Source organism: Amphiura filiformis, chromosome 17 (genome assembly GCF_039555335.1).
Source record: "Amphiura filiformis chromosome 17, Afil_fr2py, whole genome shotgun sequence".
Lineage (NCBI taxonomy): Eukaryota > Metazoa > Echinodermata > Ophiuroidea > Amphilepidida > Amphiuridae > Amphiura > Amphiura filiformis.
Genome location: NC_092644.1, coordinates 53,767,290 through 53,783,566, shown reverse-complemented (window position 1 = coordinate 53,783,566; position 16,277 = coordinate 53,767,290). Strand labels below are relative to the sequence as shown.

Here is a 16,277-nt window from a genome sequence, read left to right as displayed (position 1 = left end):
TCATAACGTTGTTGCTATACGATTTGTTGGCTTTCAATTTATTAAATGGAGAAATTTTAGTAAAAGAAAATGTCAGGAACCATTTCTTACTGGAGAAACCATTCATGCCATTTGAACAAATAAATTTAGCAAAAACATGGCTGCGCCCATGGGAAGGAAATATTTAACTCCAAAATCGACATAGAAACCCTACCAGGGGAATCACCTTTGTAAGTTAGTGCATGTTTTGGTAGGATTTTAGTATTTGATCGCATTTGTTTCAATGCTAAGTTGATTTCTGGAAAGTATTCAAAGTACGAGTACGGAAGTAAGCTTACCAAATTAAAATTTTAAAAATTTATTACTAAAATAAATATAGTAAAACCTCATTATAACGAAATCTGATACAAGAAAAGCCCTGTTATAAAGAAGTATTTTTCTAGAACCAAGATACAAAATTCTTTTGTTATTTATTGTTTTTACAACCCTGATATAACAAAATTTAGATATATTAGAACTAATTTCTCTGTTCCTGATATTCTTCGTTAAAATATAATTATAAATGAGTTTCCACTGTAGAAAGAGATAATGAACCTGTTACCTATGTGTACATGTACACAGGCAGCCATTACCAACCCAAATGTTACAATTAAACAAGACAACAAATAAATACAAATCCCGAATGGCATATACAACCCAACTTGAAAAAAAAAAAAGCAAGGGAATGTTCCGGCTTGGGAATCGACCCACGATCTCTAGACGTATTAAAGATGGATGCCTTTATCATTAGGCTACCAGCTCCCACTGACAAACGGTGGTTAAAACTGGGTCTAATGTTGGCAGTCGAGGTTTCAAATATACACAAACAAAAATTATGCAAGTACACAAGTGAAGGAGATCATTACTGATGCTTAATAATTGTGATCCCAGTATAATAAGTAAAGTGGGAAGGGGAATACTCATCGTGAACAAGAATAAATAAACACAATGTCAATGGAGAACAAACGCTCGCTACGAGAGGAAACTGCATATATCTATAAATAAAAGGAAGTCGCTAAATCTTGTCCAGAAGCAGTCTCCGAGATGCTTTCACTTTCAGCTCTGATTTATTCGTACATTGATCGGGTACATATTGCCATTAAACCATCTGACGTTCATTTTTCCATGTCACTATGGAAATAACAAAAAAAATGTTCGGTTGCTAGGCCGTTGAGGTCAATAACCTTATGGGTCAGGTCATGACAGCAAACGCGTCAAATGCAAGCGTTGTCCAACACGCAGCGTAAGTGGCGAGTCACGCACCTGCGCTGTACTACGGCACCATGGTTTCACGCGCATTGCAGCGCATGGTATGGACGCATTTAATGTTGGCTTACATGCGTGAGGCCTACGTCAGAGTCTCACGATGTTTGTCTGGGTGTGTACGTAACTGACTGCTTCTCTGAGACAGTGGCGGATCCAGGAATTTGGGAAGGGGGGCACACTCGAAGTTTTTGCCGCCACCTTTTGAATGGCCACGAAGCACCATTGTGTCGCGCGCCATGCAGCCGGCTGTGTCCCCTCAGAATTGGAAACTGGGTCAAAGCAAAGGCCCTGAAGCCATTTCAGGGGGGGTTATTGGGTGTAAGCTGATGAAAAAGGGAGCGGTTATTGGGTGACAGATTTGCAAAAAGAAATCAACTTTTCAGATGGAATGTTAAAATATAGCCAACAGAGTCGTTCAACTGTTCAGTATAGCCCGAAAAGATTAAATGATAGGGGGTGGGTGAGCCCACTTTAGTCGAACTTGAAAGTCCACATTTTGGAAATTCTGCGACCCCCGCAAATAAATCCTGGCTATAATGTAGGCCTAGCTATTAACACGGGCTCGCTTGACAGGAGCTAACATATGATTATCAAGCTAACATGGTCATTACTATAGGCCTACTGGATGAATAATCTACACCAAGACACCATGCATGATTATCATCATCACCGTTTACCATGTTTACTAACCACTCCCGTGTACTAACCGCTCCCGTTTACTCAACTAGCGGGGACCCGCGCAAAGCGCGGGTCTCCCGCTAGTATTAGATAAAAGAAAGAATAAATAGTTTACCAACCCAAAGTATTACAATTAAACAAGACAGCAAATAAATACAAATCCCGACCGGGACGCAACCCAACTTGAAAAAAAGCATGGGAATCGAACCCATGACCTTCCGATCTCTAGACGGACGCATTATCCATTAGGCTACCAGCTCCCACTGATGGTGGTTAAAACTGGGTCTGATGTTGGCAGTCGAGGTATGCAAGGGACACAAACAAATATTATGCAAGTACACAAGTGAAGAGTACTGAAGGAGATCATTACTGATGCATAATCGTTTCCCTAGTATAAGGCAAAAAAAAAAAAAGTTTGTCTCAAAGCTTATGCTGCAAGCTTTGTAAAATCGCATACGATTTGACAAAAAAGAAATGCGGAAATTTTTTTAAATAGTTTTTTAGTTTTTTCCAGAAAAAATCGGCGAAAATCAGACTTTTTTCTCAAAATACCATGAAAAAAGTTTGAGACAAACCTTTTTTTTTTGTTGGCCTAAGTAAAGTAGGTAATGGGGATACGCATCCTGCACAAAAACAAATAAACACAATTGCTCGCTACAAGAGGAAATTGAATACCCGTATATTAAATAAGATGAAGAATGTTACAACACAAAGTGTTACAATTAAACAAGACAACAAATAAAACAACAACATTAGACCTAGTTTAAACCACTGTTTATCAGTGGGAACTGGTAGCCTAATTGATAAGGCGTCGTCTAGAGATCGGAAGGTTGTGGGTTCAATTCCCATGCCAGCACATTCCCTTGCTTTTTTTTCAAGTTGGGTTATGTGCCAGTCAGGATTTGTATTATTTATTTATGTGAACTAGGGATGATTTAAAGTGACATCCGCTTGAGATAAGCCTGGTTTTTATTCCTAGCTATAGATACATTTTGCAGAGCTCTGACAAGTGCATCCTATAATTGTGTGTTAGTGTATGCACAATTGTGCATGGATGTAATGTAAGGGAGTATGTGCAGCAGATTAACCCTGAGCAGAGACTTAGGAAACTGTAGCACACCACATCATTTACTAATCTAATCTAATTCTAGTGCCGTACTATTATGCTGACTTTCGTATTCGGCGAGGAGTACGATTTCGACCTCCTGGTTTGTTTACAAACAGAGAGGTAGACAAAAGACCGTTCCGCTTGTCCAAACACTCAAGTATGGGAAGGATGGTCCACAATAGCGCGATTCACGTAACATGAATAGGGATTAAAAAGCTGTCATGTAGAACCATGTGCTTCTATTGGCCAATTTGCCATCAAGATTTCATATGGAAACAGTTCAGACCCAGAACAGGATCATGTCAGAAATTAATATTTTGTTCTGGGTCTGATTATTCGGACTAATCTACTTCATGTTGTTAAATTACAGTTCCAAGAACAAGCTTCAATCATTTGTCATCAAGTTGGTCAACAATGGTGAAGAGGAAATGGCACAAGGTCCTATACATGGATCAAGGAGTTCCTGATAACTATGTAGACAAGTCTTTCTTAGATGAAATGAAGAAAAATGGTAATATTATTTTGTGTTTTATTTCTCTTCACCTGAACCCATATGACTGTCAATGTTTGTGAATTTGTTTATACAGAGTGTCCCAGAAAATGCATGACCTTATTGAATGTTGCATTATTTTACATTGTGTTTTTACCAATAATCATGGTTTACATTTGTACATGCATGTATGTGAGAGCCACATCTTTAAAACTAATTTATCAGAACTATATTTTTGTTTAAAACTCATTTTAAGATGGCATTACATTTGTTGGACCCACTATTTATGGGACACCCTGTATGTATATTTTTATGGGATACCCCTTGTAATAGATTTAGCTAAATGGGCTACATGTAAAATGTACCATAGCTGTATGTGGTTTATATGTATAGCTGAAATTAAAATAAGTAACTAAATAAATATTTTAATATTTTGGAATCAACCAGAATAAGTGACAAGTTAAAAGCCAAGGAATCATGAAATGGAAATATCCTTTCATTTGATTTGCTTGTTTAATGGCTTTGATATCATCTGCTGAGTTTTAAATGGGTAGAAATATGAACTGGACAAGCCAGTACTGTCTAATGCTGGGATACTTGGGCAGGCTCTCAGGTACCCGCCCATCCCTACGGTATGGTACTTGGGTTGGAATTTACCAGCTTTCCCCTGACCTAGCATGAAAAGTTTGAGCGAAATGTTGAATCCCACCAATGAGTTGATAAACTTGGTCCCTAGCCACAAAATCCAATTACAAGAGGCCAGAGCTGTTGTTGATATTGAATATTTTCCAGGGTGATATTTTCAATAAATATCATTGCTTCTTTAAGTACAAATGTCCCTACTCCACTTTTGACTTAATTCCTTTTGATACTCCCAGTACTCAGTACCCACCCATAAATTAATAATAATAATAATAATAATGGAGGGTTCTTAGTAGGCGCACAATCTTCAAAAGAACTCAAGGCGCAAAACAATAAAGACAAACAAGTTACATATCTGAATCCGGAAAAGCACGAAGAAAACGATGAGTTTTAAGTTGCTTTTTGAACTGCGTGTTTAATGTTTATTACGGAGGCTGTTTGGAAGGAGTTCCAAACAGCCGGGCAGCGAAATGAAAGGAGCGTTCACCAGCCGATTTTAGATTTACACGGGAGATTTCAATAATCTTTCAGTAGAAGATCGAAGTGATCGAGCTGGGTTGTACGTGCAGAGCGTAGCTGACAGATAAGGTGGTAAAGTATCTTCAAAGTGCCGAAAAGCAAAAACAGCTAACTTATACTGAATCCGAAATTCTAATGGCAGCCAGTGAAGCTCATATATGACGGGGGGGATATGCTCATACTTCCTTTTCTTCATGATTAAACGGGCCGCGCAATTTTGTATTCTTTGAAGTCTGTTAAGTTGGTCAGTGGTGATACCAGTCAAGGACGAGTTACAGAAGTCAAGACGCGATGTAATAATTGAATTGACAAGACATGATGTAGCTTTATCAGACAGATAAGGCCGAATACACCCAATACGTCTTAAAGACAAAAATGATGAACGGCAAACTTCACTGATGTGACTGGACATGGATAACGTTTGATCTAATCTCACCCCAAGGTACTTAACAGACTCCTGTATTATGATATCAGAATTCAAAATTGTGATGGAATTACTAGCAACCTGCTTAACACGCGAAGTGGTGCCCACAATCATAACCTCGGTCTTATCTGTGTTTAGCATTAGCTTATTGCTGTCCATCCAACATAAAATGTCACTGATACATTCCTGAATTGCGATCTTAGTTACCTCAAACTTCTCAGGAGGACCACTTTGAAATACAATGGTATCATCGGCATACATGTACTTATGGAAAGAGCAATTGTGAAGATTGATGACATCTGAGAGGGATTGGGAATATAATGTAAACAAAACTGGCCCCAATACAGAGCCCTGTGGAACCCCGCACAAAAGTGGGCACGTTTGAAGTAGAACCATTAACAATGACAGATTGGAATCTTTGTGACACATATGAATGAAACCATTTAAGAACATTGCCACTGATACCGAAAGTGATTTCAAGGCGTCTAAGAAGAATTGAGTGGCCAAGCGTATCAAACGCAGCACTGAGGTCAAGGAGGGCAACGAGTGAGACAAATTTCTCATCAGAGTTTTTGAGCAGGCGGTCCATGACACTCAGTACTGCGGTTTCAACACTATGACCCTTCCTATACGCAGATTGATTTATTTCCAATAGGTTATTGTCAAAGAGGTGTTTCTGCAATTGACGAAGAACCACTCTTTCTAGAAGTTTTGAGATAAACGGTAGATTGGATACCGGTCTGAAGTTCTTTAGATTATTACAGTCAAGTCCATGTTTCTTAAGAATTGGAACTACAACAGCCTCTTTAAGTTTAGATGGAACAAAACCTAATAGAAGAGACTCGTTAATGATACGAGTGATTAGAGGAACCAGGCTCTCGGCACATTGTTTGACAATATATGTTGGAAGTGGGTCCAGGATACAGGTTTTATTGGGCATTTCCTTCATCATAGCAACAATATCCTCTTCACAAACCAGAGAAAAAATTATCAAACACTGGACCATCATAAATAGCAAAGCATGGAGGCTGGCAATGCCGAGAATCTAATTCCTCTCTTAGGCCTGTTATTTTGTCAGAGAAGAATTGGCAAAACTTGTCTGGCAATTCATCTACAGGAATATTAGATGGGAGAGCACGAGATTTTGATTTGCCCAGAAGCTCATTTGACACATTGAAAAGTTGTTTGGTGGAAAAACCGACAGAGTCTATTTTACTTCCATAGTAGTCTTTCTTCGCGGCAGTAACATGTTTGATAGTATCGTTCCTAGCATTAATATACAACTCTTCGTGAACAGACAGTTTTGTCTTGCGCCAGAGTCGTTCGGCACGTCGACGCCTACGTCGCGCATTCCTGACTTCTGTGGTGAGCCAGGGGGGCGGATGGTCTATCCTTAACACTGCGAGTGGTCAACGGAGCATGCTGATCGAGTGTCTGTCGGAGGGTATCATTATAGGTATCAAGAAGACTATCGACAGTCAAGTTATTCATGCTAAGGGACAGCACAGACAAGTCCTCTTTCAGTTGATCTGTATCAATTGCCCTCAGATTTCTCGAGGCCACAACACGTTTAGCAGGAGCAGGTCTTAAGATGATAATCTGTCCTAAAATAGCAAAATGATCCGATATCCCACGATAAATACGAACATCATTAAAAGTTATAAGAGATCTTTCATTCCGTACTACGCCCAATCGAGAATATGATTCTTAATATGGGTAGGTTTATCTACAAGTTGCAAGAGTTGAAAGTCGGATAACACAGCATTAACGCTTTCACACAAGATTCATCAGGCTCATCGAAGTGCAGGTTAAAGTCACCAATGAATGACAAATCACTGTTTGAATCCAGCATTATGAGGAAAGCATATCGACAAAGTCGCACATGAAACCATTAAAAGTTACATTATTCTTCTTGGTATGATGGATTCTATATAAACAAATGCATGTAACTGAAAGTTGGTTAACACACAACTTCATTTCAACACTTTCAAAGGAAGAGTAGTTCAACAGAGTAAATTTGACATATCTGGATAAGTTGGATCTAATGATGAAAGCAATTCCACCTCCTCTTTTTCCGCATAGCGTGGGAAAGAGTAAGACTTGTAACCATGTGGGGTCATTGTACTTTCATATGCCTCATCACCTTCAGCATATAGCCACGTTTCAGTTAACATTAAGATGTCTAGGTCATTATCGAGGATAATTTCAGAAATGTCAGTAGCTACATCGCGACATGATTGAGTATTAAAACACATCCATTTCAGATGATCACGATTAATTTCCATAGGCTTACCATTTTTGCGGTGGTAACGTTTACGTGGTAGGCCAGTGCCAATTTCTAGCGATCGAAGTTTGGAAGCCAAATCTTTAGTCAAGCGTGCAGGTTGAATAGCGATCAATTGATCACGATTGTACGATATTCGTTGCTCACGATCAATGATGGATGTCAAATTACTCGGCCTTGGTTCAGCTTGTTGGTCTGGCATGTATAATGGCGTATGCAATATAGGTATGCATCGCGAAGAAAATAACACTGCCAGAACCAAGAGATGGTATCGTGCTAGAACCATAAAAGATGACCAGGAGAATGAGATCGCCATGGCAAACCATATATCCAAAATTCACAGAGCAACACAGAGTACAAACACCAAAAATAAACGCAAACAGGCGGAGCATGAGATCGCTCAAACCTCGCGGCAAGCGACCCAATGACCCATTACATTGAGTACCTGGACACAAATTACCCTGAAACTCCCAGCCTTAGTACAATCTGATACCAATCCTCACAAAATTTGAAGATTTGTAAATTTGATGCATTAAACATTTTTCAAGTTTTGTCTAATGCCTAATTGATTTCCTACCTGTTTTTAAATCTACAGTTAATACCAGGACATATGAATTATGGAGTGTCATTCGGGAGACAGGAGTTGTCTCACAGCAGCTCAGTAGGTAGGGAATTGATTCATTCTAGTCAGAAACATAACATGGATCATTCAATTGAGCGGGCACAGGTAATTGGTCTGGCAATTTTTGGTTGAATTTTTTTGAAACTTTCATCTGGGGTAGAGATTGTACCCTTATAAGGTTATGCCACTTCATCAAATGCCAACCTGATGACTCCCATGTTTGGAGACTGTTGTCATCAAAGTGCCTCACTTTTTTAGGGTTTGTCTTGTCAAGATGATTAGGAATTATATTGATACCAAAAATCAAAAGACCATACACTGTTTCACTTGGATTAATGTCTGCATTTTCAATTAATACAAAGCAAACATGCATTGTGGTGTCATTAAAAACTTTTTTATTTTTACATGTTAAAAAGATAAAAATCAGCATTTGAAAAAAGTGGTTGTTTGCTTACCTGGGACAACTAAATCGAGCACTGGACAACCACTGGTGGTTGTCTGTTGGACAACCAAAAATCTGCATACACAATTTCAAAAATCTCACATAAAATGCACTATACAGCCATGATACAAGTCTTGAATAAAAATAATGGATAAAATGTGTGTACACACGCAATATATTTAATCAACCATTGATTAATCAACTACTAATGGGAGTTCTACACAGGTTTCAACTTTGCAGAAGTTTTAGTGCCGAAGTACCAAAAATTGTGGCGGACAACCAGAAAATTGTCCTGCAAACAACCACCTTTAGTTTCTTATTTCGAACACTGCATGTAATGCATCTAGTAAGATAATGTTTACTCTCACTGTTCTATGATATATCACTCTAGTTAATATGCTTATAATTTTGTTTCGTATATCCACAGCATCTGTTTCTTTGTAGTCATCTTCATCTATATGGACAGTGCCGTCCTGACACCATCACATCTCCTCACTGTCAGCTCTATCGTCACAGTATTAGGGTATATTCTATATGACCTAGTTGACTGGGGAGCAGAGAGAAGAAAAAGTCAAAGGTCAAGTAAGTGTCACTGTCATACCTGTGTATACCATATTTGAACAAATTAGCTCTTCTCCCCTACTTATACTGTGACCACTCGGGTATAAGCCCCCCCCCTCTAGATGGCAGATTTGACTTTGACCAAAATGGGGGTGGGCTTATAACCGGGGAAGGGCTAGTACTTATTTAAATTAAAATTTAAAAATTAGAATAAATCATTGTATATGCCTGATTTGCCAGTATACAAATATTAACTGTTTATAAGTGTGATGGTCGAAATATAATCACGATGTGAAAGATGGATTGTTCCATTCCACGAGCGGAATGGAACAATACATCTTTCACCAGTGATTATATTTCACCATTACACCTAATTAAGGCAGTTAATATTTGTTTTATATCACTCATACATAAATTCTATTACTAAAATACTATTTAAGGTAGGAAATACATTTTTTCATCAACATAACACCATGTTTTGCTGTGACATACTTCACATTTTGGGATCCACCCCATAACTAAATCGGCGAGTCTAAGAGTCAGCGCACGGCTTGGCGCAGGCGCACTACGGCAGGCACTATGATGGTAAAGACTATCACACGGAGAGGGTGATAGTAAAAATGACAAATGATAATCAACCAATGAACTGTCTAGAAATTATGTATGAGTGATATAATAATTTCTATCATCTATGTCAATGTTTTTTTAATTATAAGTATGAAATGTTACTTATCAACTGATGTTCTTTTATATTTGTTCTTAAATGTGAGAGAAAAGCATTGATTTAAGAACTCAAAATTACAACTGGGCTTATACCCGAGTGCACCCTTGTTCCCAGAATGTTTTGAAAAATTAAGGAGTGGGCTTATAGCCGAAGATGGGCTTATACCCAAGTGGTTACGGTAGTAATTAATGACCGATCAAAAAGACTAGTTTGCATTTGACGTCCTGTCAACCAGACCAAAAATGCCGTACTGCGCAGGTCAGCAGCCAATCACACCGCGCCGTTGCCCTGATGTCAGACACAAACTAGTCTTTTTAATTCAGTCTTCAATTATAGCACCACTTTTGACTTAGGATTGCTTAAAAAAATCATATCAAATAATTAGGTCAAAAGAAGTACTTGCAAACTACCGGTACTCTAGCAGTGAGAAAGGTTCTTTCCTATTAGTGCACAATGTATGAATATGTTCCCAGTGTATCCAGGTAGCATTTGATCTTTTCTCCAGAGTTCCATTAAACTTGACATTTTCACACATGTAACAAAGCTACTTGTTTTCATCAATCCCCCCCTACCTATGCAGGAGCAGCTGATGTGAAGACCACATTAATCTTCATGACTTTCACCTATGGCTTATCACCTATTCTACAGACTTTAACAGATACAATTAGTACTGATACTATCTATGCAATGACGGTAAGTTGAATACTAAAATATTTCAATTTCATTCATCATTTATTTTGTCCATATTTTATTGGAATTTATATTGCAAATTCTTAAACACTTAAGAACGTTCCTGCAATCTTATTGGTTCTTACCCGTGTGATATGACACAATATCACACGGGTCAGCATGTGTGCATCGACGCGATATGTGTACTCGCTATTTGAACTAATCGGAGGCGCACAGCAATAACAGGACTGATCGATTTTAAGACCTAGGTAATTCCTTGTAAAATGTAGGATTTAATTTGATTAAAATTTGTGATACTTCGGATATTTTTATTTGAATTGAAGTATTTAAGAATGAGAATAAAGGTATTGTTTTTAGTCGCTGTCTTGCATCTATCGTCTCATATAACACGGGTGACATCATTATTTTGATGTTTTAAAATAATGATGTCGCCTGTGTTATATGAGATGATAGATAAAGTGTTTTATTTGCTGCCAAAATTGAAAAGTGAAAAGTATGTAAAATCACAGACCCATTTTTGTGATTTCACAGACCGGGTCTGTGAATTCAGAGGAGTCTCCGAATTCATAGCGCCCTGAACTTATATTAAAGTGATGTGATCTCTCTATATCCTTTGTGGTATATTTACAGGTTTTTATGCTGCTTGGGAGTCTGTTGTTTCATGATTATGGAACTGATGCTATTGTGTAAGTATGGCTGCAGTAAATTAGTACGCCTGGTCTGTATTGGCCATGATGGACCAGGGGTACATTTCACTAAACTTTACGAAGCTTTGTAAGTATCGAAATTGTTCGTAACTTACAACGAGTCACAAGTTCCATTTCACTAAACTTACTTACAAATGGCACCCTTCGTATTAGTAATATGGATTTACTACAGGGACCCTTCATAAAGTTACATCAAGTATTGGGTATTCATAGCTTTATGAACGGTTACTTGATTTACGAAGGGTTAAAAGTTCTGTGAAATGGACCCCAAGTCTGGTCTGTAATGGCCATGATGGACCAGGGTCTATCTATTACACCCACAAATTGTATACTGTTAAACTCCACACATTGTATTGAGAATTACATTTCAAATATCTAAACAGTGACATAGCAAGGATTATTTTCTTGTGTTAATTTTGAAAAATTGAACCCAAGAATTGTATCTTTTCTTTCAGCAACACTGAAAAGATATCTTTTTATGTTCAAAATTGTGGATATGATATTGATAGTTCAATATTAGACTGTTTGTGTGCATCAATGCCAACAGGTTCATGTTCTCCAAATGGGGATGAGTGCTGTTACTCTACTCCTTCCCTTTCATCTTTTACTGCTAGGTATAAGTCATGTGTGTTTGTGCCAGTTTAAGATATGCATACCATTCTCTAAGTCTTACTTTCAAATGTTTACTTTATAAACTGTCTCTCTTATCCAAAATAGACTTTGGGCAAGAAGTTGATATGGGAATCTGAAATGCAAGGTGTGTGCAAAATGAGTCTTCTGAAGATGTTTATTATTAGTGCACTTGGCATACTTTGCTCCCAAAGTGTTCATTGATTCATATTATACTGTATTGACTTGTATAGAAAGCTTCCTGTTTGCCACAATGAGGAGGAATTAAACTCTCCCACCTTGAAACATGGAATAAATTGAAATATCATGATAAATAGGAAGTAGAAAGATTAAAACATTCAACTGCACTCACCAAGTTATTTTTTCCAGATAATTTCAGAACCAACTGGTTCCTTCCTCAATCGGTAATGGTGTGAATGCGTTAATCTTTATACTTCTTTTTTGTTACCTGCATGTGCACATATGAACTTGCACAACTGTATGATAAATAGGGTTAGTTTTGTGTATATATTGATCAATCCCCAGGACACTACTGGTCATCTAACAGTATTTCTGATTGGTTGATAACTTGAAATGCTCATTTCAATTGCCAATTATGACTAGGCTTTATACTATTTATGGTCAACTTGCACATTGCAGATGATCTTATTAACATCCTCCTTGATTGGTTGAAAATTGGACACAGTATTCATTTTGTCCAATCGGCAGGTAGTTCTCATGGGGTTAATGAACTTCTCTTTCTTTACTCTCATTTGCAGTGCATCTAGATCACTGTCTTTGAATGCCTCTGTATTTGCATCTGTTTGTCTTGCATCAAGGCTACCTACCAGCATGCATACATTTGCAACTGTAACACTAGCCATGCAACTCTTTGCATTATGGCCAGAATTAAGGAGAAAATTAAAGGTTTGTATTTGTGGTGTATACTTAAAGGCACATTTAGTGATCCCACTAAAAGTGTAAAAAGATTAAAATTGTGTATAAATTGCTTAAAAGTGAAGATAAGTCATTAAAATTGTCATTAGGTATTTTTGAAATGAAAAATTTGGCAACAAAATGCCTCTTTGTAAAATTACTCTGTGGTGATTAAGGTAGCCACTTGCAACAAAATGCCATTGAAATTGAATTTCTAACTTATTTATTTTCAGAGGCAACTTCCTAATTGCCAGTACATAATGACTTGGGGCTCAGCTAGCATAGCATTAGCATCCCTGTTATCTATCAGTACATCTGCTGGAGTGTGCTTTGCCTTGGTCCATCTCGCCATAACATACTTGGTGCCATTGTGCCTTATTTCATTACAGCCTTATAAAAAGTAAGTTCACAATGTGCCTGTTGTATTCGCCTATTGCATGGTTCCGCCATATGCAGGGAGAACCTCAAAGTGGAAATAGACATGAAAGGAAGTATTACTTAACTTTACATAATGCTATATGACTGGTTCAATTCCCATTCATGCATGCTGCCAGATCGAGGGTTTCGCATATAACGGAACCGCACAATGGGTTAATAGCAAGGTTTTCAAAGTCACCCTTTGACATATTCCTATTGAGCAAAAAGTTTGACAGATATCACTGAAGTTGTAATCAATTGAACTTGTGATCTGTAATAAAAATTCATTTGAATGAACACAGCTGCCAACAGCATGGTCAAAATACAACGCAAATGCACAATCTTGGATACTTAATAAAAATAAAGACTGCACAAAAAGTAACACAGCTGTTATAAATACGCCTATAGCGTCAGAACTAATAATTGTGTTCACAATATTTCAACATAGAAAGAAGGATTATTTATTTACTCGCATTTTGATACCCCCATTCCTCCAATTTTGTTCGATATTAACAGTACAGCAGTGTTTTTAAAGGAAAATGCCCGAATTTAAAAGTTGCAGCTATTTGTATTGATTTGAAGTCAGGGCGAAGATAACAGAGGGTTTTACATGATGCCACACTGCTTGCATAATAACCATTGATCGCTGTAAAATGCAATTTTTAAATTCAGGTATTTTTCTTTAAAGCCACTACTGTATTGTTAATATTGAACAACATTTTGACAAATGGGGTATCAAAATGTGTGTAAATAAATCATCCTCCTTTCTATGTAGAAATATTGTGGAAACAATTATTAGTTCTGAAGCTATAGCCGTATTTATAACAGCTGTGTTACTTTTTGTGCAGACTTTACTAACCAATCACAAGTGAGTTGGTTCACATGTAGACATTCATCACACAGTATAGGTGAACAATCATCATGCTGTTGGCAGCTGTGTTCCCTGGGGCTGTGTTCATTCAAATGAAATTTCTACTATATGTGCTTATTTGATTCAAATGGGTTAAAAACAATCAAAATTCAGTTCTACTTCTAATTATGACTTGGATATGATGACTTACTTCCAATTATATCCCATCAACAAAACAAACAATAGAATGACAAACAAAAAACAACTCATATATGTGTCCAATTCTAACAACATTTTAATTGATTGTGTTGTTTGTTATAGCAATATCCATGGTCCTTGGGATGAAGCTGTAATACAACATTAGGATTCCCATCCATGAAATGGAATAGTGCAGTTTGAGACATGTGTCAGCCAGACAATCTTGCCATTGAATATTCTTACCAAGGTGAGTGCAAAAGAAAATTAGATTCTAGAATGAATGTTTAGCTCTCTGCTTTGACTAGTGAATATCAGAATGGTCAACTGCAGAACCATCAGATAACGCTTTATCAGTGGGAAATGAACTTCGCTGCTTGGATGATGTCACGATGAGGTTAGCATTTATTCCGTATTGAAAAGCGTGTTCCGACGGATCTGCACTTGACCGGCCTCATATGGCATGTTTGTGACAAGTGAGTATTATTCACATGTATGCATATATGCTAACTGTCTTCATTTACGTTTACATGTATGCAGGTGTTTGTGTGGAATAATTAATATACATGAGTAAAGGGGGAACTCGCTTTCATATTCAGAGGTACACAACATTTGTTAGTACATTTTAGACCCCCGTTTTTGACAAATTTAGGAAATTGTCACCCAAAATACCCTTCACAAAAATGCCTATTTTTGGTAAAATACCATTCTCATTCAAATAGCCCTCACAAATGTCACCGAATGCACCCTAAGTCCAAAGTTTTGGGCTGTGGATATACATGTATGTTAATGTCCAAACCTGATGTGAGGTGAAGAACTATGCTATTTTTAGTATTCTTTCGCACATTTCAGCATATACAGACATACAGCGTAAACACACAAGTGGGGTTTTGGTTGGCTACATGTCATGAAATATCGGCACCTCACTCACTTAACAGGCTGCAGAGCATCATGTGACCTAGTTCTTTTTACCCAATAATCAAGGTTCTTTTTACCCGAGAGGCGCATAATAGAACGTTGCCAAGAACTAAAGTGTCAGTGTAAATTTATGTTACTTTTTCTTGGTTTTTTTTTTCAGTGTCTCCAGGGACTATGAGAAAGACAGAGGAATCAACAGCAATATCACCAAGAGCTACATTTTAATTTAATAAATTATAACTTATATGTGACATGATCAAAAGAAATGAGTCTAATGTCAACAATTTTCAGCTTGATCTTATATGGTCCAAATGTTTTAATGAATCCAAGTGTGTGAAAATATTGGACCTAAAACATGTTAATGATAAAATTGGATGCTTTGCGCCCAATATTATCGGTCTCGCTATGAGTTTTAAAATATTGGACTCGACTACGTCTCATCCAATATTTTAAACTCATAGCGAGACCAATAAATATGGGCTCAATCAATCCAATCTTATATCAAAAGTGGACTTCTAATAAGAACATTATGAGAGATTCTCTAACTTTAAAAGCTAAGTAAATCATAAGAATGTATCACTCGGTTTTATCAATAACTTAATATCAATATTAGCAATATTAGACTTGTTGCATATTATATTTATTTGAACTTTCTTTACACAGGGTAGCTCCTTCAATGTCAAAGTACCGGTTTCCAAGGAGGCCCCAGCATTTACAAAGATACATTGTTAACCAGAAATATAAATATGATGCACAGTAATAAATCATAAAATACAAACATTATAAATGAAATGGTTCATGAAGTTGTAAACAAATGGAATCTATATAAACAAAAGGAAGTCGCTAAATCTTGTTCGCGAATAGACTCAGAGATTATTTCACTTTCAGCTCTGATTTATTCGTACATTGGTCGGGTACATATTGCCATTAAACCATCTGAGGTTCATTTTTGCAAAACTATTCAATCACTATGGAAATACAAAAAAATATGGTCGGTTGCTAGGCCGTTGAGGTCAATAACCTTACGGCTCAGGTCATGACCAAAAACGCGTCAAATGCACGCGCGCGATTAGTGGCGAGTCACGCACCCTGACATGTATTGCGTCTGCTGTGTCTGGGTTTATAGGTCGCGCGCCGCAGAGGGTTGTCAGATGGTCTGAGGAGGGGGGTGGTGTCC

At 37.5% G+C, this 16,277-nt stretch overlaps 1 protein-coding gene across 2 annotated transcripts; it reads left to right on the top strand.

Annotated features, from left to right (window-relative positions):
• Nucleotides 1-61: 61 nt before the first annotated feature.
• Nucleotides 62-16,186, top strand: LOC140137977 (phosphatidylinositol N-acetylglucosaminyltransferase subunit C-like). 2 transcript variants are annotated; one of them, XR_011856932.1, is made up of 10 exons: nt 62-209; nt 3,441-3,581; nt 8,025-8,094; nt 8,921-9,075; nt 10,359-10,471; nt 11,099-11,154; nt 12,564-12,711; nt 12,954-13,120; nt 14,309-14,432; nt 15,261-16,186. XR_011856932.1 is itself a non-coding variant. In XM_072159803.1 (9 exons), exons 2-9 carry the CDS (start codon nt 3,485-3,487, stop codon nt 14,349-14,351), a joined length of 849 nt encoding a protein of 282 aa, XP_072015904.1. In that variant the 5' UTR covers nt 62-209; nt 3,441-3,484; the 3' UTR covers nt 14,352-14,434. The 2 variants fall into 2 exon arrangements, 1 of the variants encoding a protein (XP_072015904.1); XM_072159803.1 differs by lacking the exon at nt 15,261-16,186 and having other exon boundaries at nt 14,309-14,434.
• The last annotated feature ends 91 nt before the right edge of the window (nt 16,187-16,277 follow it).

Coding starts and splice junctions, on each gene's coding strand:
- LOC140137977 (XM_072159803.1), top strand. CDS start 3,485: ATGGTGAAGAGGAAATGGCACAAGGTCCTATACATGGATCAAGGAGTT. Junction 8,095..8,920: donor GTCTCACAGCAGCTCAGTAG/GTAGGGAATTGA, acceptor GTATATCCACAG/CATCTGTTTCTTTGTAGTCA. Junction 11,155..12,563: donor TATGGAACTGATGCTATTGT/GTAAGTATGGCT, acceptor TCTCATTTGCAG/TGCATCTAGATCACTGTCTT.